General features: G+C 36.0%; 1 protein-coding gene across 25 annotated transcripts in view; it reads right to left on the bottom strand.

The window, feature by feature from the left end:
• The window catches only part of TRDN (triadin), a 392,562-nt gene that overhangs the window by 212,697 nt on the left and 152,904 nt on the right, over nt 1-26,961 (bottom strand). For all 25 annotated transcript variants that reach the window (XR_010659958.1, XR_010659959.1, XR_010659960.1 and 22 more), the window contains exon 10: nt 12-119. Coding sequence is in view for 19 of the 25 variants with exons in the window: in XM_065911840.1 (XP_065767912.1) it covers nt 12-119 (108 nt within the window). In the remaining 6 variants the exon portion in view is untranslated. The remainder of the gene's footprint in view (nt 1-11; nt 120-26,961) is intronic.

Raw genomic sequence — 26,961 nt, 5'->3', positions numbered from 1 at the left:
AAAATACTTGCCTTCAAGAGTAGGTGATGCCAGAGTGGGACCTTCAAGAGTAGGTGATGCCAGAGTGGGTCTGGAAGCTTGTTCTGTTGGTAATGGAGGTGGCATGGCTGGACTCTGTCCTGTGCATGCAGTGCAGGAATAGGCATTGAAAAAAAAGTATTAATAAATTTAATATACACAAATAAAATAGCTAGATCTGTCCCCAACGTGTATAATTCATAATCCAAAGTATAAATTCATATTATTATGCAATAAGACACTTGATATTAGGTGAGATCTTTAAGTAGATACATACAAAGATTCAGTTATCTTCAGAGTCATTTCTGAAAATATTTCTTTTCTTAGATATATATATAATGTCAAATATATCTACTGGACTATATTAATGGAAAACCTACATGTAATCAAATAAAGCATTTTATTTTCAATATGCACTTCAAATTATGGAAACTGAAATCACAGAAGCTAAGAGGAACCCTAATACATAGAAAAATCACCATTTTCTTCTTTTAACTAAAAATTCTCAAGTGATTTACTAAGGAAATAAAGGAAAATTAAAATTCATAGGCCTTTTGATATTGAACAGGTACATTTTCTCCTGCCAAAATAAATGACCCGCAGTTAAGTAAATAATGGGCCAAAGGGAAAATATATTCAGTTTTATAGAAACTTAAAAGCCTCCCTCACCTCTGGGCTTATTATGAACCATAAAATCTCACAATTGTTCTGAGTACTTCCTTATCCCAAGTGATTTCTTTAATTAAACAAAACCATCCGGGCCATGAACTGTAAACATTAACTAACATATGATCCCATATGAAATGCCTGCAAAATCTTTTATCATTCATTTTCATTTCATAAACTCCTGCTGTGTGTCTCTTTTAAATCTAAGAATCAACATGGGCATATATATGCACTTTCTAAAATCTCACTGACAACTAGATATCATTGAATGCTAGCAGATCTGCCTGCTTACTGGAAGTCTTCCTTTTTTAGAATTTGTCAAAATTAGTTTGCTCTGGTGAATTGTGGATTAACAGCCAGAGCTGCACACAGAGCACCTTCTGTGGTGGCAAAAAGGGAGGAACTCCAGGCCCTCAAGATGAGTAGATGAGGTTAGTCGCTACTCATTGAAGGATTTACTTTTAGCTGTTAGACCCATCCAGATGGATTATTGAACATGCCCATATGCACAAAAGCAAAGCATATTTTCATGCAGGCCATGCCATATATCTAGTAAAGTATACATCCATATTAGTACTGATTATCTTCCTAATGAAAGCAAAGATGGAAACACAATGTAACATGGAATTTCATTTTTCAGTAAGCAAGGAAAAGCTAAGGATGGGTGGGCACATTAACAAAGGAGTTTGTACCACATTGATTTTTCCCTAGCTAATATTTATACAGTGCGTACTATATGTATGCCTAGAATGATCCCAAACAGTTTTGACGTATGAAGTCATTTAATCTTCATAAGACGCTTAGAATGCAGGTATAATTTTCATTTTGCAATTTAAACTGAAGTGAACAGGGATTCAGGGGCTCAGCTCCTAAGAAGTGGACTTGAGGTGCTGAAACTTCCTCTCAGACTACCTAAGGCAGGTAAAGACAGTCACATGCAAAGGGCCATCACATGTAAGGATGAAGAGAGACAGAGGAGTGGAGCTTCCACCCTGACTTTCCACCATCTTTGTAAGCCAAAGGGATGCACACAAGGGAGTATTCTCTCCCAAATCTTGCTTGAGGCCTGTTCTTGAAAAAATGTTTCTAAAATAGGATGGTATTTTGTAGCTTTTAAAATCTACAGAGTATCTAGACTGAGGAAGGAGTCAATTAAATAACTAAAGCTTAAAGACAAGTGACCACGAACATCCATAAATCAATTATTTCTAAATAATAAGGCTTTCAAAAATATCTTCAAGGGATCCTGCTTGTTTAAACTAAACTGATTTCTCTGCTGTCAAACACTTCCTTGAACAGCAGTAACGTATGATTATAGTTTGATCAGCCATTTAGGAATTAATTTTGAATGTATTCAATTCTTTCCACAGAGAATAGTTCATAATTTAGACTACAAAATCTTCTTATATTTTCCTGGAGGAACTCTGAAGTCATTATTTTATTTTTTTAACTTAGTGAGCACTTATTATATCTCAGCACAGAAAAACCATTAATCTCCAAGTCTGCCTGTAAGAAGTTCCCAATATCATGGCTAAAACATATTTACAGACAGATTATTATAACACAGTGTGATGATAGGAAATAATATAAAAAGAGGAGATGTCACAGAAAGATTCTTGCATTTAGAAGCCTGAAAAGAGTTTCCCAAATAAAGAAAGGAGGAGGAGAGGGAGGGATAGCACACAGCGATTATCTAGTGAGAAAAAAAAAAAGCCTGGATGCCAAGATACATAGAACTATTAAAACAATCAGCAGGTACTTCTGCAACATAAAGTACAAAGTGCAGTTTATATCAGAAATTCTCTACAACTGTAATAAACGATATCATACTCTCTAAAATGAACAACTGCACAATGGTGAGGCAGTGGATTCAGTAGGGAAGTAGCACTAAGAGAAAAAGAAAAAAAGAACAGGTTTTTTTTTTTTTGCCTCTAGAGTGACAGAGCTAGGTAGCTCTGACAGGGGAATCATTAGCTCAGGGCAAGTTTTTGTTTTAAGGGTCACCAAAACAAATCAGGAATGTCATACTTGAGAATAACACCTGACTTTTTGGTACTGACTTACAGGAAAAGGCCTTTTTTATGTTCAAATAATGTCAGAAAATGCTATTGAAATTAGAGACTATTTTTCTATATAAATATAATAATTTATGGATATAATATATTAATAATATAATTTTATAATGAAAGCAAGCTGTTTATTATAAAGACTACATAGTTGGAATCAAACAAATATGAGAGTTTCAGCTCCACTGTCTATAATCTGTGTGAATTTGAAAATGTCATGAAGTATCCAAGCTTCATGGCCTTTATAAAATGAGGAGAGTTTTTGTCGGCTGTTGTGAGGATTAAGAAATGAAACATCTGACATATGGTAAATACTCAAAATATTCTTTCTCCTACAATGTATTTACAATTTATATTCCACCTAATTACACAAGAGGACTTGAAACAGACTTTTGAAGTAAGACAACAAAGACATAATAACAGATAAAATTAAACATGACAGAAATAGCAGAACTCATTTACAGGAAAGAGGCTTATCATTTTATTAGGAATATACTTCTTTGGAATTTCTGAGGATTGTTACTCTCTAAACGAAGAATTTACCTTGTTGAAATTTACATTGGATCTCTAAAGGTGCCCTTCATTTTACAAGCTATTACCTGAAAATCCCTCTGACATTCAAACACAGTGAATTGGCTTTATTTTTGTTCCATGAGTGATTTTGACTGGCTTATTTCCATAATACCTGAATCTCATGTTTGTAATCTGCCAATATTTTATTGTTCTGAGTTTTTTCTCATTCAAGTCAATATGATTGCTTTCGGTTTAGTCAAATTCCACTGGGGATGACATACAGTGAGCATTCCTCCTAATGATCTAAGTTACTGATGTTTTCTTTACTTTGCTAGAAATAATGAATGGAATTACTCAGAATCTCAAATCAAGAAGGAGGCTATGAGCAGAATTCAGGTAATGTGAAGGAAAAAGCAATTCACAATATTGAAGCTTGATTTACCTAGTTTTTTAATCAAAGGAGATTTCCTAGTTCTAAACCATCTCTAGATAACTAAAGTCTACTTCCTGAATCTTGAAACGAATTTTGAGGATAATTTTTACCCTCATATTTGATAGCTATTTTTTTTTCCCTTGGGCCCCCGCTGCATTTTCAAGGAGGTACCCAGTACATCCAGGAGACTCCAAACTCTAAAAGGCCTCCTGTGCTGCAAACAATGAAGTGACAGCTCTCATGACAGAGAGAGTGTCACTCTTCTAAATGACCACTGAGTTAAAATTCATTTACATCTTGAAAAAGTACAAAATGTGATTAATTACAAACACCTATCCCAATTCATTCTGTCAATAGTATTTAAAGGATTTGTGTATCTATTGTTGTTCGCTAGGTTGCTAAGTCGTGTCCGACCCTTTGGCAACCCTGGAGCCTGCTGGGCTCCTCTGTTTATGGGATTTCCCGGGCAAGAAAACTGCAGGATGTTGCCGTCTCCTGCCTTCTTCAGGAGATCTTTCCGACCCAGGGATCAAACTTGTGTCTCCTGCATTGACAGGTGGATTCTTTACCACTAGCCACCTAGGGAATCTATGATGAACATAAAATGGGAAGATTTGAAACTGGTAAGAAAACGATTGTCAAGTATGTTAAAGCAATAGTATTGCTTTTATTTGTTGGCACAAGGTTCCTAGACTATTTTTGTAACATATAGAATAATATTTTCAAAGTTTAGAATTGAACAAATATTACAATTAAATGAAAATATGGTTTACATTTAAGGCTGAGACATGTAGTAATTGTGCTAGTGTCTTCATTAAAATAGGGACAAGTTGACCTTCAAGTTTCTTTACTGAGGGTTCCTTTCTCTGCCTTGTCCTTTTGGAGGGAATGGAGCAGAGGTGGTTAGAGTGTCAGTCACTCTTCCCTTTTCCACCCTACTTATTAAAAAATTAAGATATCACTCATACAATAATCCCAGACTTGGTAAATTTGCCTATGAAATGAAGAATAAGGAATCTGAGGCTCACGAGTTTGTATGAGGTGGACAGATCCAAGGTTTTTACTTCAGTCATAGGCATCTTTATAACTCCCACTTGTGTATTGCTAAATTCTACATATATAGCTTTGCAGCCCTTGTACTTGATCTTGTGAAGGATACACTTAAACAGGAATTATCACTTAACTGAGGACTCAGATGTTTCAAGGTGAAACAAGAACAGGAATGTCTCTTCCAGCTGGGCTGTTGGGAGGGTTCCTGGGCATAACAGTACAAATGAAATCTGTGAGGGACCACAGCGAAGACAGGGAAGGGCCGTGTTGTTATAAAGTTTACATTAAAGATGAAGGGAGCTAGGTAACAAACAAGCAAGACTGCTAATTTCACATCTCAGAAATGGAGGGGCATCAAAACAGAGTGGTGAGGCAGACAAAGACTGTGAGAAAGAGAGGACACTAAATTGGTTAGAAAAGGAAGAATTGAATTGGGTTAGCATTGAGCAGAACTCCACTAACCTATGAAGCTTTGCTCAAATTGTCTCCTTTCTGTGTGTGTGCTGTCCATGGTGGCAAGGGTTGAGGAGGAGGGCTTGCTTAGTGCAAAGTTAAGAGGCAGCTCTTCCCAACTGGTCGGGTCACTTGCAGTTCCAGTCCAAATCTTGAGATGAAAGAAGAGCACGGGGCCTTTGTGTAAGTACACAAACTGCAGGGCAACTGCACAATGTATCAAGGGTCTCTGTCTCCAAAGGGGAGACACAAGTTCTGACTTGAATACAAAAGAGTAAACCTCAGAAGAGGGTGGATGAAAGGATTCCTGGCAGGGAAAGGCAAGTTAAAATGCCTATGCTAGGAACAGCCTGGATTGCTTAAAGGTCACTAGTGCAGTGACAGGCTCATATCAGAGCACTCTGGGCTGTTCCTGTGTTTGGGTTTGTTCTACGGGTAATGGTAAACTTTTGAAGTGTTTTAGTATGACATATAGGTTTTTAAAAACTCACTGGCTGCTGTGTGAACAAAAATAATGCTTGCAGAGGAAAAGACATGAGAAGCAGCAGAATATCAGTTGGAAACTGTTGAAATAACCCAGGTGAGAGATGACATGAGCTTGGTCTAGGTGTTGCAGTAGAGATGTAGTTGTTCCTGCAAAAAATGTACCTGAGTGCCTATTTAATTCTAGGCACTTTCTTAGGATATGGAGTTATAGCCATACCAATACAAACAAAATCACCTGTTTCACAGAGCTGAGATTCTACCGTGCAGAGAGAAAAAATACCAACTACATAAGTAAAATGAAAATAAGCATTTTGTTAAAAATGTTTCAAGGAAGAGTAATAAGGAGTGCTATTTAGAGTAATAGATGGCACTTTTAAAGATAAGGTCAATGAAAAACTTAGAAACTGTAGATAAATGGATGGATTCAGAGTGCATTTTCACACAAACAGTAGGATTTTTTTAAAATGAATTTGATATGGTAAGTGCAGGAAAGAAATCAAAGATGACTGACAATTTGGCTTGAGCATCTGGGAACAAATGAGAAATATTCAGATAAGGGCAGGAAATTTCCTGTTTACTCAGCTAGATGCTATTTATGAACTAATTGCTTAGTCATTGTTGTCACTTGAATTACATAGTTTCCATTTTGCCAAAGGATTTATATAGAAGACATTGAAGTACAAGTCATAGTTGCTTTGCTGGATTATTCTAAAAGTATAGCACATTGGTAATTAATTTTCAAGATTTTTTTTTCATGATTTTAGAAAACGTTTAAGCAAATGGATTATTTAGTATAATTTGGTAATGCAACCCTACTATAAGGGTGTTTAAAACACCAAAAGCTTCAACTACTTAGATCAAAGAGCATCCTCCAGGCCAAAATGTTTCTACTGGAAAGGTTTCTTTGCATCCAGATAAAAAGTTTCCCTAATATTTCCATGTACTATTACATATTTGCATATTTGCTTTGATGGAAAGCAAGAAATAGAAGTCAAATACATATTTCATAATTCCTTTGATTAAAAATGATAAAGGTAATATTAGTGTGTTTTCATCTTCATCTCCAATTTATAAGTTAGAAATAATTATACCATGGAAAAGCCAACTAAAAAAGGAAATGAGATTGATTCAAGATCATATCATTGTTTCATTTATTATTATACCTTGGTTATGACAGAATACCTGATATCTGGGAATTAATAAAAACAGATGCATGGAATCACAATCATAGAGTTTTAGGGTATGAAAGAGATCTTTGGAATCAGTTATTTCAAAACCCTAATGTTTCAGGTGGACAAAAATAGTCTCTAGAAGGAAAAGTGACCTAACTAAGGTTATACGTCCAAAGCATTTAAGATAAACATTTTTCACTTCATTTTATTTTTCTATTTATTGAATATTTATTTGGAAGGTCAAGATAAATGCCAATTATTTTACCCATTGTCATAAATGACTGATAACTCTTAGAAGATCTTTAAATATCCATTTCCTAAGCTTAAGTCTCATAGTTTACTGTGAAGAAAACTGGTCATATTCTACGTAACATTAACTAGATATTTAATTGACCTCAAGTACCCATCTATGTCCCTGATTTCATTTTGACAATTCCAGATAGACTGTCAACTGGGAGGTTTTCAAAACTTGCAGAATTACTATTTCTTCATTTTTCTTAAATATTTCCTTCTAGCTATCCAAAGTATATCTCTGTCAACCCCAGAGCAAATCATATTTATACATAAGATGAGGCAATAGGCAGACAACACAGATGGAAAAAATAGGCAAATAGGTAATCTGAATTGTAAATTTTTCTTTTAGTACAAAGGTCAGAGCTGATATGAAAAGAGATTATGAGGCATATTAGATAGAGTGCAGTCTCAATTTACAAAAATAAAAACTACCTCATGTACTTAGGATACAAGAATCCTACTCGCCTTGGAGTCATCTAATGAAATGTCTTTAATCTCTTCCTTGATTCCCTTCTACCCACACTCTTCACAACTCTCATGTTCCCAGAATAACCAGTGTACACTTATCTCCTGATTCTCAATACATTTGTTTATTTACAAGTCTGTGCTGGGATTTTTTGTTATTGCTATTGTTTCTGTTTTTAATCATCATTTGACTATGAGCATCTTGAGAACAGAGTCTGGAATATCCATACATATTTAGTTAAGGGAAATGAATACCTAAAAGAAAATGATTACATGAATAAGTGAATAAATGAATGTTACTACATGCTATTCTGTTACGCTGTTTATCTAGAGTGTTTGAATATGAACAAACCAAATTACAATATGTTTAGATCTCAGTAGAGTACAGAATACCTCCAACAAAACACATGATAAAATTTATTTTTTTCTTTCTATTTTTCAATTATTCACAGTTCCAGGCCAAAGTATTCATTTTCTTTCTGTCAGAACTTTTACCAATTTGTTTATGAGTACCATTCCATGAAAGTGAAACTTTAATAGTTTTATCTATTAGTGGGAAAAATTGAGCTGAAAGTTCAAAGATAAAGAAAAGTAGCTTCATTAGTTAAACAGCCCAATCAAGATACAATATATACAATATACTCTGAATCCACAGTTACCCTCAAGTGCAAAGACTATGTAAATTACCCATTGTAGTATGCTTCAAGCCTAAAGAATTACACACCTACACATGTAACTCAAAAAGAATATCAGTACCATAAGAAACTTAAGAATTTACTGAGAACCCTGAAATTCAAAGAAACTGAACAACTTGCTACATTGACCCAAGTGGCACATAAGTAGGATACGTGAATGCAGATTCTCAATTCAGCGCTCCTCACAACAGCATGTTGTCTGTCTGCATTTATTTTAGAGATAACAATGAGGCACAGGAACAAATAAAATAAATGATGAAATCTAGAATAATGGTAAACAATCTCAACTCAGTGCAAATACTGCTTTGTTAGGCTTTAGAATTCTATAGCCAATGATACTCATAATAACTAAAAAAATAGATCTTAAGTGCAGTATCCTATATTACGGCATAATGATATTTGTAATGGACATTTTAATTCTTGTTTCATTTGAAGATGATTTGAATATAAATAGTGCATGCTTTTGACCATCAGTTATGTCAATTCAATTTTCAAAGTAATAATTAATTCAAATTAGGTCTCTGAAATGCTGCTCTCCAATGTCAAACATACTTTATCAAAATGGAGTTGCCTATTCTCTAAGGAGTTGAGTGATAGAAATATAACAGTGCCTTATTTCATCAGAAATCAAGTTTTTCAAACATGACAAATGCTTAAAATATTTATGTTTAAAACTTTAGGGTATAATTCAATAGAACTAAAAAGGGATAACTTTTAAGAAAACATAAAATTTCAATAAAATTTTGAGTTAAAAATCTCGTTTTATTTACATCCCTAGGCATGGCCCTCCTCCTGGCACATGCTAACTTACTGACTAATAAGTGATGAGCTATTATTCATTTAGTTTAACTGATCATTGCTACTAAAATAGAAGTATCAGTTCTAATAAGGCTATTGTGTACCAACCTGGTCATTATAACATGGCATATCCCGAAATACGTTGTTGTTGTTTAGTTGCTCAGTTGTTTCTGACTCTTTGGCCACCCCATAGACTGGAGTCATGCTCCTCTGTCCACGTGATTTCCCTGACAAGAATCCTGGAGTAGGCTGCCATTTCTCACTCTAGAGAATCTTCACAACCCACGGATCAAACCCACATCTCCTGCAAGTAATCCTGAGTTGCAGGCAGATTCCTTACCACTGAGCCATCAGGGAAACCCCCCTAAATATGAGTACATTTGATATATCACAGATCATCCCCAAGAAAAAGAAATGCAAAAAGGCAAAATGGTTGTCTGAGGAGGCCTTACAAATAGCTGGGAAAAGAAGAGAAGCTAAAGGCAAAGGAGGAAAGGAAAGATATACCCATCTGGATGCAGAGTTCCAAAGAACAGCAAGGAGAGATAAGAAAGCCTTCCTCAGTGATCAATGCAAAGAAATAGAGGAAAACAATAGAATGGGAAAGACTAGCAATCTCTTCAAGAATATTAGATATCAAGGGAACATTTTCATGCTGTTTATGGGGTTCTCAAGGCAAGAATACTGAAGTGGTTTGCCATTCCCTTGAATCACGTGAATCACATTTTGTCAGAACTCTCTACCATGACCCGTCCAACTTGGGTGGCCCTACATGGCAAGGCTCATAGTTACTGAGTTAGACAAGGTTGTGGTCCATGTGATCAGTTTGGTTTTCTATGACTGTGGTTTTCATTCTCTCTGCCCACTTATGAATAAGTATAAGAGGCTTATGGAAGCTTCCTCGTGGGAGAGACTGACTGGGGGAGAAAGGTCTTATTGTGATAGGCAGGGCCATGCTCAGTAAATCTTTAATCCAATTTTCTGTTGACCAGCGGGGCTGTGTTCCCTCCCTATTGTTTGACCTGAGGTGGAGGTTATGAAGATAATGGGGACCTCCTTCAATAGATCCCAGGCACACACTGCTGCACTCAGTTCCCCCAACCCTGCAGCAGGCCACCGCCGACACACACCTCCACCAGAGACTCTGGACAGTCACAGGCAAGTCTGGGTCAGTCTCGTGTGGGGTCACCACTCCTTTCCCCTGGGTCCTGGTGCACACAAGGCTCTGTTTGTGCCCTCCAAGAGTCTGTTTCCCCAGGCCTGTGTGAGTCCTGGCAGCTCTATGGTGAGGTTAATGGCGACCTCCTCCAAGAGGGCTTATGCCACAGCCAGGTCTGCTGCACCCAGAGCCCCTGTCCCTGCAGCAGTCCACTGCTGACCCGTATCCCACAGGAGACACCCAGACACAGTTCTGGTTCAGTCTCTGTGGGGTCTCTGGGTCCTGGTGCGCACACGGTTTGTTTGAACCATTGGAACATCTAGCTTGATTGTAAATGCAATTTCACCCATGCTACAGTCTTGCTGGGGCTTCTTCTTTGCCCTTGGATGTGGGGTACCTTTTTTTGGTGGGATCCAACATTCTGCAGCTGACAGTTCAGCAGCAAGTTGTAGTGAAATGTGAAAGTGCAGTTAAAGTGCTGCACTCAACATGCCAGCAAATTTAGAAAACTCAGCAGCAGCCACAGGACGGGAAAAGGGCAGTTTTCATTCCAATCCCAAAGAAAAGCAACACCAAAGAATGTTCAAACTACTGCACAATTGCACTCATCTCACATGTTAGCAAAGTAATGCTAAAAATTCTCCAAGCCAGGCTTCAACAGTACATGAATCATAGACTTCCAGATGTTCAAGCTGGATTTAGAAAAGGCAGAGAAACCAGAGATCAAATTGCCAACAGCTGTTGGATCACTGAAAAAACAAGTGAGTTCCAGAAAAACATCTACTTCTGCTTTATTGACTATGCCAAAGCCTTTCACTGTGTGGATCACAGCAAACTGTGGAAATTTCTTCAAGAGATGGGAATACCAGACCATTTTACGTGCCTCCTGAGAAATCTGTATGCAGGTCAAGAAGCAACAGTTAGAACCAGACATGGAACACAGACTGGTTCCAAATTGGGAAAGGAGTTTATATTGTCACCCTGTTATTTAACTTATATGCAGAGTCGTCATGCAAAATGCCAGGCTGAATGAAGCACAAGCTGGGATCAAAATTGCTGGGAAAAGTATCAATAATCTCAGATACACAGATGATACCACTCTTATGGCAGAAAGTGAAGAGGAATTAAAGAACCTCTTGATGAAAGTGAAAGAGGAGAGTGGAAAAGCTGGCTTAAAACTCAACATCCAAAAAACAAAGATCATGGCATCCGGTCCCATCACTTCATGACAAATAGATGGGGAAACAGTAAGAGACTTTATTTTGGGGGGTTCCAGAATCACTGCAGATGGTAACTGCAGCCATGAAATTAAAAGACACTTACTCCTTGGAAGAAAATGTATGATCAACCTAGACAGCTTATTAAAAAGCAGAGACATTACTTTGCCAACAAGGTCACTCTAGTCAAAGCTATGGTTTTCTAGTAGTCATGGATGGATGTAAATAGTGGACTACAAAGAAAGCTGAGTGTTGAAGAATTGATGCTTTGAATTGTGGTATTGGAGAAGACTCTTAAGAGTCCCTTGGACTGCAGGGAGATCAAATCAGTCCATCATAAAGGAAATCAGTCCTGAATATTCATTAGAAGGACTGATGCTGAAGCTGAAACTCCAATACTTTGGCCACCTGATGTGAAGAACGGACTCATTGGAAAAGATCCTGATGCTGGAAAAGATTGAAGGTGGGAGGAGAAGGGGACGACAGAGGATGAAATGGTGGGAAGGCACTACCTTCTCAATGGGCATGAATTTGAGCAAGCTCTGGGAGTTGGTGATGGACAGGGAAGCCTGGCATGCTACAGTCTGCTGGGTTGCAAAATTCGGACACAACTGAGTGACTGAACTTACTGACTGAATATATCATAACTCTCGAAATTTAATACTTTAAATTTAATACTTGAGGTTTTATATTCAGGTTTACTTTTCAGAGATCCAACACAATTTACTGATCTATTCAAAGACTGAAAATCAAGTCACAATAAATTATTGATAATTAGAAATGTGAGTAGCAAGTTGAGAAATTGAGAGAAAAAAAGAGGGCTCCCAAAATATTTGCAAAAATACATTAGCAAAATGCATTAAAACAGCTTTCAAGCAGAATAACAAATTCCCTTCTTAAGAGGTAAGAGACTAAACATTTTTGTAAACTATCTGAAATTGGAGAATAAATAATGTCTCCTTCTGTCTCAAATCTTTTCTGACTGCTTGACCTGAGGATTCTACCAAAGAGGTTATTGACAGAGAACAGCTGGCATAGTCAATTGCCAAATCAATTCCTAAACTACTAGAATCTGTTATTTTCATTCTCAATAACTTCAGGACCTACCAACAACCTTAGAGATAAATCTACTCTATGTTCTCTTCTATCTCAATTTGCTGTCACTCTCACTACTAAGAATAAAATTCGCCTAAAAATCTAACGATGGAACTGGGTGATCTTTTATCAGGACTTATGGGCAGCTTAATAGAAACCCAGGAAATTTAAAAGTAAACCATATTCTAATATTCCTCCAGTAATTTTGGTGAGAAGTCATTTATGCCTTTGAGTGTAGAATCACAGATCACTCTGCTTGGACTTTGCATACCAGATTCCTCTCACTGACAAAACGAACAAGGGCAGCTAAGAGTTATCAGCAAATTGCTTGCTTTCTTTGGCAGTTGTACTGGCAAGATTTAGGAGTATGTGTCAAGTGTAAACTATAATGGAAATAGAGATTGTGAGTTTGTTTTAAATTATACCACTCAAATCAGAGTGAAGAAAAGGAAGGGAAAAAGAAAACCTAAGATACAGTGACCCCCTTTCCAGAAAACATAATTCTCCCTACATGGCTGGAGACAATATCTATCTATCTGAGCAAATTCTGTAACTTCCTCTAGCTTCAATTTCCTAATCTATGAGGTGGGAAACTTATAACCCACCTCCTAGGGTTTAGTGTGAATTCAGCGAGATGATCCATGTGCAGCAACTCGGCACAATGCCTGGTACACTACTAGCTCTCGGTAAAGTGGTGAATGTTTTCCATCATCAATGTTGTCATGACCATCTCTAACAGCCCTCCAAAATCTTTTAAGGGTAGACACAGAATGACGTCTGTATGACTTCCTGAGTTTTTCTCCAGCTCTAAGCAAGCCATTGTTTTCAAACTTCACTGTATCTTTCCTTTATCCTTATCCTCAAATACAGGGAGGTACGTTTTTAAGCTATTATATTGAATTTGAAAGACAGCATAGATTCTCTTTTATACAGAGACCTCATTCAAACAGAATAGAATCAATCTGATATCTTTCAACCACCCCCAAGGCCACACCACACAGGACTTGGCAAAGGGACGGGATACTGCCATTATTCTATCCTTTATATACATCTGTAGGAAAATTTCTTTCCTGTCCCCCTGTATTTTCTCTGACACATGAAACCATTCCATGTTTAAAAGCATTTCAAAGAAATATGAAAAGCCTAAGGAAGAACCATAGAACCAATTAATAAAAAATATCCTGGTTTTGGAATTTACCTTAGGAAGAGAAAAGAAGGGGTTAGCATTTTGTTTTAGTAAAGAGTTTTCTACTGGTTACTTTAATAAACATTATAAAACTCCTTATCTTTTCAACTACAAGCACATAACACAAATTTAAATATTTCAATGCTTGTGCTTAATAGATAAACGTAAAATGGGAACATGTTAATAATTATTAAGTAATAGAATGAAAGCACAATTAAATTCACAAACATATTCTCACTTGAATGACACATTTGGAAATCATCCAATTTTTCTTCCTGTTTTAAATTGTGTATAATTGATATTGTGTCATTTAAAACAATGCACACTGCTTATCCATTGTCTGCCAGGAGGCTATTTATAATTTACACAAAAAATATCCCTCTGGGGAAAAAAATCATTATTAATGTAATCATTGTCATGAATAATAGAAAATGGAAAAGGTTTACATCTTATGTAACCTCTATCTAAAAGAAGATTAAATCATCAGTTTGTTTCTCACTGGATGTTTCAATATGACAATGTTGGTGCTTTTTCTATGTCTATTTTCCTCACTTTGTATAAGAGATCTCAATTATTACAAACCCTGTCTACTAAACATGTGTCTGTTACATAAACAGTGTGAGTAGCTGCAAAAGCGGTGATTTATAGATGACAGTTTTTTCTTCAGGAGGGCACATATCAACCACATAACCATAATATTGAAAAAAATAGAGTAGTGGGAGTTTAAGAAATGCAACATAAATAATTAAGTGTGAATGACAAAGGACAGACACTAAAGTATTATTGTCGTTCAGTCACTAAGTTACATCCAAATCTTTTCGACCCCATGGACTGCAGCACAGCAGGCTTCCCTGTCCTTCACTATCTCCCAGTGTCTGCTCAAACTCATGTCCACTGAGTCAGTGATGTTATTTAATCATTTATTTCATCCTCTGTGTCAAGGAGAACTCTTGCCCTCAAATCTTTCCCAGCATCAGGGTCTTTTCCAATGTCAGGTCTAATTTGGAAGGACACACTTGTATAGATAGTAACTATGTTTGTTCAGTTTTTCTCCTGCATTGACTTCTCATTTGGTATTGTGAATTTTAAAAGTTCATCTAATTATACCACTACATTTCCCCAACTTGGATTGAAAAAAATGGATCACCTGAATAAGAATCAGGCTTCCCCGGTGACTCAGTGAAGAATCTGCCTGCAGTGCAGGAGATCTGAGTTGGATCCCTGGGTTGGGAAGATCCCCTGGAAAAGGAAATGGAACCCAACCCAATATTCTTGTCTGGAGAATCCCATGGATAGAAGAGCCTGGTGGGCTATGGTCCAAAGGGTTGCAGATAGTTGGATATAAGGATAAATACTAAACTCATTGTAAGCAATTAATAATAACAATCAGAATAAAGCTGAAGATAAACACTGGCAAAACACTAGGACTTCACCATTATCAAGCCTGTCTGAGGTTCTGTGGCTCTTTCTTCTCTAGGTGTTCATAGTGAGTGTAATCTGCATCCCATGGTTTAGTCATTAGTAGTACCTTCTTACATTTTCTCCCTAAGCTTTCTTAATACTCGTCATTGTTTAATTTGTAATAATTTCTGAGAAGATTGTTGCTTCCTTTGCTTTGAAAATCATGTTACCACCACTAGCATTGAATGCATACTAGAGGTCTGTACTAGGCTCCCCTGTCAGCTCAGCTAGTAAAGAATCTGCCTGCCAAGCAAAAGATACCAGTTTAATTCCTGGGTTGGGAAGATCCCCTGGAGAAGGAATAGGCTACCCACTCCAGTACTCTTGGCCTTTCTTGGTGCCTCAGACAGTAAAGAATCCGCCTCCAATGCAGGAGACCTGGGTTCTGTCTCTGCGTTGGGAAGATCCCTTGGAGAAAGGAATGGCAAACCCTCCAGTATTCTAGACTGGAGAATTCCCATGGACAGAGGCGCCTAATGGGCTACCGTCCATGGGGTTGCAAAGAGTTGGACATGACTGAGCAATTAAGCACATACAAGGGTCCAGTAACTGCTGGGAGACTGATAGGATGACTTTAAACATGTCAACCTAGATATTGAGAAGGAGATAGACAAAATGTATTATCTTCAAATGTGGGATAATTATTACTACCATGTGGGAATAACAGTATCATTGACTCAACAGAGAATATTTTAGAGAACCAAAATGCAAAATACATCAGGCTTGACCAGCAGTCACGTGTGAACAGTGAGTCACAGAACTGATCAAAAAACCAGAGCAACTGGTTCAACAATCTACAACCTGTACAGTTAATATTAATATTGAAAAATTCATTATTGTCTTCATCGTGCACAAACATTCTATGCAGGAATAAAGCTATGGACAAGGAATATTTGGTTGCCAAATTAGGTCTCTCTGAAAGTAGCTATATCAAGCTACTTAGTTTATAATTACTTATATCAAAATAGGTATGGGATATATTTATTCCTGTCTATGAATAAAATAAGGGCTTCTTTTAAAATAATAAAATAAAATAAGACCTGCTTAAGAAAAGGGTTAAGAACTATGCATTTATTTGAATGGTTAGAAAATCCTAGATTCCCTGTTCTTTATCTACTGGGCCACCCAATTGAACCTTGGAAAAGCACTAGGAGAATATATTCACATAATCACTAGAATGCTTTTTTAATCTGCGCTCTTGCATATAAACGACAGATAAGATTATTACAAGACATGACACATTAATAAATAACACCTAATTAGTTTGATAATTCTTTGATTAAGCCCTAATTTTCCTCGCTTCTCATGCAGCAATTCAAGTTACTCTGTATTATTTGTTCCTTTTCAGACTATTTTAGAACATGCTTTGAATAGTCCCAGTAGGCTACCTGAGCAGGAATTTATTCTTATTTGACAGCAGGTCCACGCCATTAATAGTGACAAGGTGAGACCAAAACCGACACTGTAATGAAAGTTCCCACACAGCAAAGACATTCCTCTAGAATCTGACACCTTTCAAAAGGGGAGACAAAATTCTGAGAACGTGAGAAAATGAAATGTTAGGGCTTCAGTGCAAAGAGAAAGTAATATGCACATTATATCGTGGGGAGAACATTTACTTACTTACCTGCCTTCTCCCCAAACCTAACGCCCTTAATCACAACGACACTGACTAGGGGCAGCAAGCAGTGTCAGAGGAATCGTGGCCACTCAGAAGTGCCCGGGTCTATTTCTGCACATTCTAGTTATTTATAAGGACTCGAATGTTTCATGGGTTGATTGAGACAACTGTGAAAATTGGATACACTTATTTTAAACTGATTCCCCATACTTCAAATAGTCACAAAACAACTCTCATGGGGCCAAGTCCAGGAACTATGCTCACCAGTGATGAGGTGTAGGCCCTCTCTCTCTCTTTTTTCTCACTTCTGACTAATTCTATAGGCTGTCTGTGGTTTACTGACACACACAGCAAACCCAGCTTTGTTAATTCTGAGCCTCTGTCTCTAGAAGTACTACCAATAACTCCTTTAAGAATCTTTATACAAGGCCTATTTGCAAAGCTTAGAAACCTGTCATCTTTCTAAATAACGGGATTATTTCCAGGAATGAATTAAAACGGCTGCTTTGGGATGATCATCAATAATTTTTTTCAGCGAGATAAATATTATACATCATGAATTCAATTCAGTAAACACAGCATGTATCTGGCAAGGTATGAGGCAACAGGGATTTAAAGGCAAATTTTTATTGAAGGTGTATATAAGGCAGTAAAGGGAGACTTGCTAGGGAATGAATGATAATAATATGTGATAATTAAATCAGAAAGATAATAAGAAGTGGTGAGCAGAAAATCATAATTTTGCTATATTTGGGCACCACTGCTACCATTACACACTTAAATAGTACATATTATGGTTAGGTAGTGTTCTAAGCATATGTGTCTATGCATAAACTATTCTATACCTTAACGCAGTAAAATAATATCAATTTTCCTATTTTAAAGGAGAAAGAGGCATCATGCATATTTTTGTTTACTGTTCTATCCATAGAATCTGGATAAATGGATGTTCATAGAGCTCATCTAGAAGACATTTAAACCAAACTCATTAATGCATATAATGCAGGATTTTTATATGGACCTCAATTTAACACTATAAATTACATATTATTGTGCCCATATTATATAGGTAGCAGAATCAAGGATAGAAGACAGGATGACTAGAAGAGGCAAAATTGGTCTAGTATGCTATCTGTTGATGTGGTTCTAAAAAATATTTCCCCTTCCCTACCAAGCAACCCTGGATATGTGTTCAGTTAGTAAAGAAGAGCCAACAATTGGAAAGCATTGGATTCTTGGTGTGCTTTGACCATCTGCTCGTGTGTTCTGCAACAATTCCATTATTAGCCTCATTTGACAGAAGAGGAAACAGAGACTTAAAGAGATTGAGTAACTGGACTAAAGTTATCATTTCAAGCAAGTGGCAGAGCCTGGATTTGAAACCAAGCAGACTGGCTCCGGAGTCTGTGTGCTGAGCCACGCGTTCTCACTCCCTGTCACGTCCATGCATTACATGGCTACTTCTGAAGAATAGAAATAAAATGATGCAAAACAACAGAAATCAGTCAAAGGAAAAAAAGGGAGCTAATTGCTCTCTTTTAGGTTATGAACAGGTCTGGTTCTAGCACTTTACTTACTACTGGGTTTGGTCCACAGTCACACATATTTCACTTTTCTTATTTATACTGATACCTCATTTAAGTTTCTACCTCTCCTGTGAACTTAAATTGTCAGATAGTTTGTAGCATTTTGAGTTGCAATATTAATTTCCTAAGTCATTTATGCACAGTTGCCATCACCTGTGGGAAATGGCTTGTGAATAGTGACTCTCCTTCCAAACTATATTTTAAACTCAACAGCTTTAGCAATATTCCACAAACTGTCTTCTAATACCTTAAGCAGAGGACTGCCTGATCACATCTCTGAAATGCTGGTTTCACGTCACTATCCTGCTTTAAATCTTTCCAAGGTTCTCTTCCATGACAGAAATCAGCTGTGCCTGATTGACCAAGTGTCTGTAATCTATCACCACAAACATCACTTCTTATGCCCTAATGTTTTCTAATGTTAATTTATCTTCTTTCCAGTCTGGTATCATCATCATCATACAAACACATTGAAGTCACACACACTGCTAATGTCCTCATTCACTTTCTCTTTCATTCATACACAAAGCAAGCCCTATGTATTCTTCAACAGTGAGTCAAATTTATCCATCTCTCAAGTTCTAGATGCATATTACCTCCTCTGAAACTTGTAATATTTAGTGTCTGTTTTATGAAATTTCTCAAGTTTAAACTTTCTCTTTATTAGTTCCCATTCACTCTTTCAAATAATCATATGCCATACTTGTTAAAAGAGAGATCATCTTTAAGTATTCTTATGTCCTTTATTGTGCTCACTTTTGAGCCACTGAGCATGCAGAAGATACTGAGTGTTTCTATTCTGACTTATTTCACTCACTGTCTCGGCAACTCTATCTCCACAACTGACCTCTCCCCGGAAGGCCACAATTAATCCTCTAACAGCCTAGTTCAGAGTTATTTTCTGTAAGAGTTAAATGAGTATGTGAAAGTACCCAGAATGAACTTTAGTATTCAGCATATGGATGATTATCAAATGGCATTTGGATTGGAATTTTCACATATTCCCCTTTTGCAACTGAATACTATTTATGGCTTTAAGAATAAGTGAATTCAAAGTTCTCTTCTCCAGCTCTGCCCCTACCAGTGGGCACTCTCTTCCTTTACTTCCTATTTAGAGCATCTTTTGGGGTTTTCAGGTCAACAATCTCTGAATAAGCTTTCTCTTTCTTCTCCTATGCTATCAGTATTGATAAATCCTATGAGTTTACCTTTGTGATATTTCTAAAATCAACTTAGTTATTGTCATACCACCTGAGGTCAAGCTTTACTTCCTCTCTTTGGACATACTTGTCCTTCCAATTTCATTCTGTCTGAACCATCTTGCATAACATTTCCAATTCTGTTTCTCTTTCTAGGTCCTTTCATGACAATCAAAGTGAACCACTGGCAGTTCCTTGTCTATGTCTGGGAAGCTGAGAGATCTGGTCTTACTCCTGAGGGCTTGAGGATTAGGCAGACCTGAGTTTAAATTCTCTGTCCGTGCAGTGTGTGATCTGCACAAAACACTTGAACTCTCTGTGCCTCAGCTCTCTCATCTATTTATATAAAACAGGGATAATAAAACACTACACTCAAAGTTCTATAAGGATTAAATAAGATTATTTTAAGAGCCTGTGTGCTGAGTCGCTCAGTTAAGTCTGATTCTTTGTGACACTTTGGACTATAGTCTGCCAGGCTCCTCTGTCCATGGGATTTTTCAAGACAAGAATATTGGAGTGGGTTGCCATTTCTTTCTCCAGGGGATCTTCCTGACCCAGGCATTTCCTGTGTCTCTGCACTGCAGGGAGATTCTTTACCACTGAGCCATCAGGGAAGTCCATTTTAAGAACCTGGCAAAATGAAATACTCAGTAATTGAAACTCACAAAAGAACATTTCAAGATATTGTGATTCTGTGCTTTAATTAGTATCCCTTCAGCCTTAAATGTGTTTAGCCTTAAGTTGACATAGGCATATTCTACACATTTTTCAAGGTGCATTTCAACTTTTACCTCTTCCACAAGATTTTCTCTGAATGTTCATACTAGAAGCACTATCCTTTGGCAGTAAACTTCCATAGTAAAAGAGAAAGCCAAAAAGCTTGGACAAGGACATGTGTACTTATTACCTTATCATTTTAAGAATCTTAAGAAATGAATTTTGTAAAAAAAATTCTTAAGACAAAAAGCTAAAAACAAACAAAAAAACCCACAAGCAAAGTGTTTAAATCCTATTTTAATAGAAAGCTGGTCCTCACCTTTCTATTCTCCCCATTGGTTCCCAGTGTATTATCTGGGTCCACTGAAGCCATTATTGGTTTTTATGTTTCTTTTTTGGAGCTATTCTCACTATTCACAAAGACTAATATTCCATGTCTTATTTTTATAGATCTTCCAAGCAACAAAGAAAAATGAATTATTTTTAAACAATAAAACTCACTCTATCTTGTAATTATCATGTGGCACTACTGGTCAGTTTTAAAAATTCAGGACACATTATGGGATATTCCCGATCTTATTTTTCTTATATCTTGAACAATTTCTATTTCTTAAACTTGGGAATTACTTCATCATTAATCATTAATTATTCCCAACAATTTTTGTAAAAAGAAAAAAAATTAAGAAGATAGACTAATGATGAGATTGCCTAGAAGGATGATGTAATTGTAAAATAAATCATTATTTCATCATTTGTTTTTTTTTCACTGTCTTGACTAAAGTTTTGTATAATTATTAAAGAAGGTACAAAAGTCTGGAGAAATTGTTATGATCTATAATTTTTAGCTTCATTTAATACAGTCTATTTTCTTTTTTTCATTTAATACAGTTTAGAATTTAGAGTTTTTATTTCCCACCCATTACTGCAAAGAGAATAATATTGGCAAAGGAAGATATTTAAGTTACTGGGTGGATCAAAAGATGAATGCAAAAGACAGTTTGTAGTACACTAAACCTTAATGTTTAGGATGAAATTGAAATTGACCATTCAAGTGAAATTTAAGACTATGTATCTTCACATGAAAATGAATTTTCTCAAATTCAAGAATCAATGAGGGAACAACACATTCAAAAAGGGAATGTGGTACCCTCATCCAATTAGTTCTTCAGCTTGGACTTTATCATGCAATAGTTTGCGACTAGAATATAAAATATCTCATTTCATTGAAACACTATGTCATAGTACTCTTTTGTGTTTTCATAAAATCTGTGTGCCAAAATTTATGCTTTTTTAAACCATACAAATGTCGAGGAAGTCAAAAGGATTAATAATGTATAAATTTAAAGATTATTGGATTTATCATTCTAATTAATGCTTATAAATCTAAAAATAAAAATGTTTTTCAATTATGGAATCAAGATGACATCTTTCCAACAAAATTATGAGCCATCAAAAATTTCAAAAATTCAATTGCTGCATTCTGATGATGCACGTTCTGAAAGAATTTGAAGTAATAATATCCCAGGGTCTATTAAAGAAGTCTGAAATGTGGAACTGGTATCTACAAGGTGGATTCATTGTAAGTTTATGCATGATAGTTGATGAGCAGTTCGGTTCCTTTTGAAAGATGTTTCCCATTTGATGTGTGTACATCTTCAAAACCAGAGAATTAATGAAATAAACATTTAGCTTTGATATGTTTAAGTTTTTAATCACAATTTTCACCATTCCTTTAATCTTACTTCTGCAAACAATTTTTAAATGATTTAAACTATTAAAAAACATTAAGAGGTCCAGATGATAAGTGAAGATAACTGTTTACTCCTAGTATCCTGAGATTAACATTTACATTTTCTGAACATCTATTGCATGTCTATCTAGTTATCCTCAGTTATAAAATTACTTGTAGTGTCTTATCTCTTTTCTGGATTATCAGCTTAGAGAGCAGATTCAACAATTGCTTTTTGAGTAAACATCAAAACTCCCAAAGCTTTTGCTTTGCAGAAATAATTAGATGTTTGGAACTAAAGTGAGTATATTTTTTAGAAGCAGGATTTTTTTAGAGAAGAGTACAGCAAGGCTAAATTTTACCTAGTCTTCTCCAATACAGCCAATTGAGCTCTGAAATACATTAGATTAAACCATTAAATAACAGTGACTATAATGCAATTACATTTGACCTCTTCTCAGCAGGATCAAACCAAAAATGCAGTTAAGCACCACTGAAGTTGAAGAAAAAGATCTTAATAAAATGAGCATACTAACTTATTCCTTGAGGCTCTTTCTAGCTATGGTTTTAAAACCCACAGAATTGGAATATGGGCTGCCAAAGAATACCTTATTATAGTCAGAAAAGATTTTGGTAGGTGAATACCTTCAATTTTAAGAGAATAAATGACACTGAAAGTAGAATAAATTACCTTGACATAAATTCTTGACTCAAGCAAAAGTCAGACAGCAGCTGGAATTTCAATGGTGGGATAACTTCTAAGGGATAAACTTTAACTTGTATTGAACTTTAATCATAATGGCTACAGAGATGAAAAGTCGGAAAAAAAGTGTTAAAGTTACTAAGTGAAAGCATGTTAACCCTGGTCCTTGTACAGGACATTTAAATTGATTTCTTTATCTATACTGAGTATAAAAGACTCTGTAAGCCACGTGATTTCTTACCCATAGAAATGTGTCTCTTGTTTAACTCAGTTGACTCTGTCCAGCAATGCATGCAATTTATTTGGCCCAAGTGGAAGTTGATTAAGGGGGAGAATGAAAATGCCTAACAAGATCATGATACTTCTTTTAAAGAGTCTGCCTAAATAAATGAAACTACCAGTAGGCTGTCACTTAAGAAAAATATGCTTAGCCACAAAATATGGAAAAGGAAATTGGAGTTACTGGAAAGTTGATAAAGGTTAATAAATCTAAAGGCTTCTACCTTGAACATCTGTACTATGGATTTCTAAAAACAACAGAAGCAAAAAGACAAAGGACACTGTAAATTGAGTCTCAGTCTGGCAACCAATGTCTGCCTTGACCAGTTTTAATAGTTCTCTTATAAGATTATTAATTTGTAAACATATGGGTACTCCTATGTTCACTGCAGCACTATTTACAATAGCCAAGACATGAGAGCAACCTAAGTGTCCATCAATAGATGAATGGATAAAGAAGATGTGGTAGATATATATGTATGTATATATATATTTATGGAATATTGTCCAGCCATAAAAAAATATGAAATCTTTCCATTTGAGGCAAGAAGGATGGTCCTGGAAGTTATTATAATTAAGCAAAATAAATCAGAAAGAAAAAAACAAATATCACATGATTTCACATATATGTAGACTATAAAAAATAAAACAAATGGACAAACAAAATAAAACAGAAACAAATGCTTAGATATAGAGAAAAAACTGGTGGGTGCCAGAGAGGAGCAGGTCAGGCAATGCACAAAATAGTTGAAAGGGATTAAGAGGCAGAAACTCACAGCTATATAATAAATAAATCATGGGGATGTAATGTGCACATAGGGAATATAGTCAATAGTTTTGCAAAAACTTTGTATGGTGATGGATGGTAACTGGATTTATTGTGGTTATCATTTCATAATAATATTTCATAAAAATATCAAATCACTATGCTGTAAACCTGAAACTAATATAATAATACTCTACATTAATTATAACTGAATAAAAATTTTAAAATACAAAATAAATTGAAAAAAGAAAATGACGACTAGACTCTCCAGCTCTACAAGAAAAGTAGAGGTCATCGGCTTCGGGACAGTCCCCATGGAAGGATGGGACCTCTCTCTTTCTCTCTTCCTCTTCCCCTCCTTCCTCCCTAAAGAAGGTTAGGGACTATTCAAAATGTATCTTGTCACAATGAACATCTACACATTCAGGAGATATTATGTGGGGTTATCAGATCACTGAAAGGCAGCAGCAAAGTTATTTATTTATATTTGACAGCAGTTTTATTCACCAGTAACTCCAAACTGGAAATAACCCAGATATCCAACAACAGGGAAATGGCGAAGATATTTCTTAAAGAAAGGAACTCTTCAATGTCTAGAATATCCTAAACTTATACATTATAGACATTTGTCTTCTAAAGTTGCTTAGTTTCAGCCTTAATAGAAAATACTAACTTTCTAGGTGTAAATTTTTTTAATTTTTCAACTTTTTGCTTTCAATTTTCTTAATTTTTCAACTTTTTGCTTCTCAGCTGATGCAGATGGTAAATAATCTGCCTGCGATGTGGGAGACCAGAGTTTTATCCCTGGGTCAGGAAGATCCCCTGTAGCAGAAAATGGCAACCCACGCCAATATTCTTACCTGGAGAATTCCACGGACAGTATAATCTATGATGTTGCAGAGAGTCATGACATGTTTCAAAGACATGACTGAGCAACTAACATTTGCAACTTCACTTCATAGAGTGAGTTAGCATAAAAGAATTTCATCTAAAACAACAAAATGATCTGATCTTTACAGTTCATCCTCCCCAATTAAGATGGTCCCTGTAATTGAGGTGGGGATTGTTTCTGACTATACGATAGTGCATATTCACTGCAGAGAAAGAGCAATTCTGTTTATCTTTAGATAGCTAAAAAATTTTAAGACTATATTAGTTAAAGGATTTTATTTGATGGAATAAAAAGGCAAAACCTGAGACTTCCACCAAGGCATTAGCACATTTAACAAGATTTTTCAAATCTGAGCTGTAATTTGGGCTACTTTGGAGGGCTGGACAATATTATACAAACACAAAAACAAAAACTTTATCCCACAGGGAAAAATCAAGTTGTAGTTTTAAAAACTCATTACCAATAATTAATAACAAACTCTAACTAAACAATAACAGGTGTTTCACTAATCCCAAACAGAAACAGATGGAAGCACAAATGTTTTATAAATACTGGATACATGCAGAGCAATAAACTTGGCAGGAATTGTTTTATTCTGTAATTGTCAGTCAGAGTCAAAATCTTATCACTTGCATTTTCTCTAAATTAATATGCCCATATTAAATCTTGTTTCTCATTCCTTATTTCTGAAAATGTGAGCCATATTTAGTGATTTCTCACTTCATCTTATGTACCATCTCACCAAAAAAGATAGTATTATTAATTTTCTTTCTGTACACTTATGAAGCTTTATATAATCTTTATATGAAACAATGAGCATACCATACATGTTTCCATTCTCCAACTTCTTCCATTTCCAGACAAGAAACAGTGATTTACATATTCTTTAATTTCTTATACATTATAGCAATGAACTTCCAAAGTCATGAATGCAGGCAGATGAAATAAATTATGAAGGCAACTAGAAAGTCAATGAATGGTATTAAGAAATCTAATTCTATGGCACTTGGGGATTTTTTTTTTCAAGAGTTTGATTATTACACAGTGCTAGAGATTTGAACTCATGGCTATTTAGAGAAAGTTTACATATGACTTTAAAAGGGCTCCTCTGTATGGCTAATAGTATGGGGACTCAAAACAGATCTCTCAAGATATACCACTTTGGCATGTGGATTATTTTGAGCTAAAGGCAATCAAGATCCTACAGGCTCAAGAGAAATTACTGCCCTTCCCTTAAATAAATACAGGTATTTAAATTGAGGATTTTTCCCAGAAAAAGAGTTATTACAGGAGATAATTTTTATCTAAGTGTCTTCATCTATATGACAGGATAATCATTTAAGTACCTAAAACCTGCTTTTTTTGTATTGTCCTATGAACTATCCTCCTGTCCTTGAGACCCCCAGGCCCCGGCCCTATTCCACAGCTCAGGATGGAAATATATACTCATTTTACCTTTCTGTCTGTGAACCTCTTTGGTATGTGGGATCTCTGAGCCATGTGTGTAGTTGGAGGCGATTTCTCTGTGTGTGTGTGTGTGTGTATGTGTCTAGCTGGGGATGATTCCTGTATTTATATGTATGTATATGTGTATGTATATCTGTGTAGCTGGAGGTGATTCCTGTATTTATATGTATGTATATGTGTATGTATCTGTGTAGCTGGGGGTGATTCCTGTATGTAGGGGTGTGTGTGTCTGTGTTTATGTATAGCTGGGGGTGATTCCTGTATAAGTATGAAATTAAATTTGATTTTTCCCTGTTAATCTGTCTCATGTCAATGTAATTTTTACAGCCTAGGAGAGTAGAGGAAAGTTTTTGTCCTCCCAAACAGCTGTCTTAGTGAGATAAACTTTCCTGGCTGGACTCTGCTCACTCCAAGGCTGCTGCAGCTGAGAGATCCTAGGACATCAGACAAGTGGTAAGTGTTTCTTGGTCTTTTTCCCTTAATAAAAAATTTAATTAGCAGGAGAAACTTTTGTAGAGCCAGTTCATTAGACTTAGTGACTGGAAAATCTGGCAGAGTACTCTTGGTTCCACTGATCCATATTTTTCCCAGAGATGGTCGCTGGTTTTTTGTTGTTGTTGTTATCTGTCTCTTTTGTCTTATTCTGTCCTGAGCGCTTGTTTGACTTTATGACCTGTGAGAATAGTCTCTTTGGTATTTGCCATCTAGAAGGTTGATGTAACTATCTGCACTTGCTAAGTCAGTCAAACAGACTGGGATTTAGAGCAGCTGTAGC

Source organism: Muntiacus reevesi, chromosome 19 (assembly GCF_963930625.1).
Source record: "Muntiacus reevesi chromosome 19, mMunRee1.1, whole genome shotgun sequence".
NCBI classification, from domain to species: domain Eukaryota; kingdom Metazoa; phylum Chordata; class Mammalia; order Artiodactyla; family Cervidae; genus Muntiacus; species Muntiacus reevesi.
The sequence above is the reverse complement of the archived record's forward strand: the minus strand, read 5'-3'. Positions and strand labels throughout refer to the sequence as shown.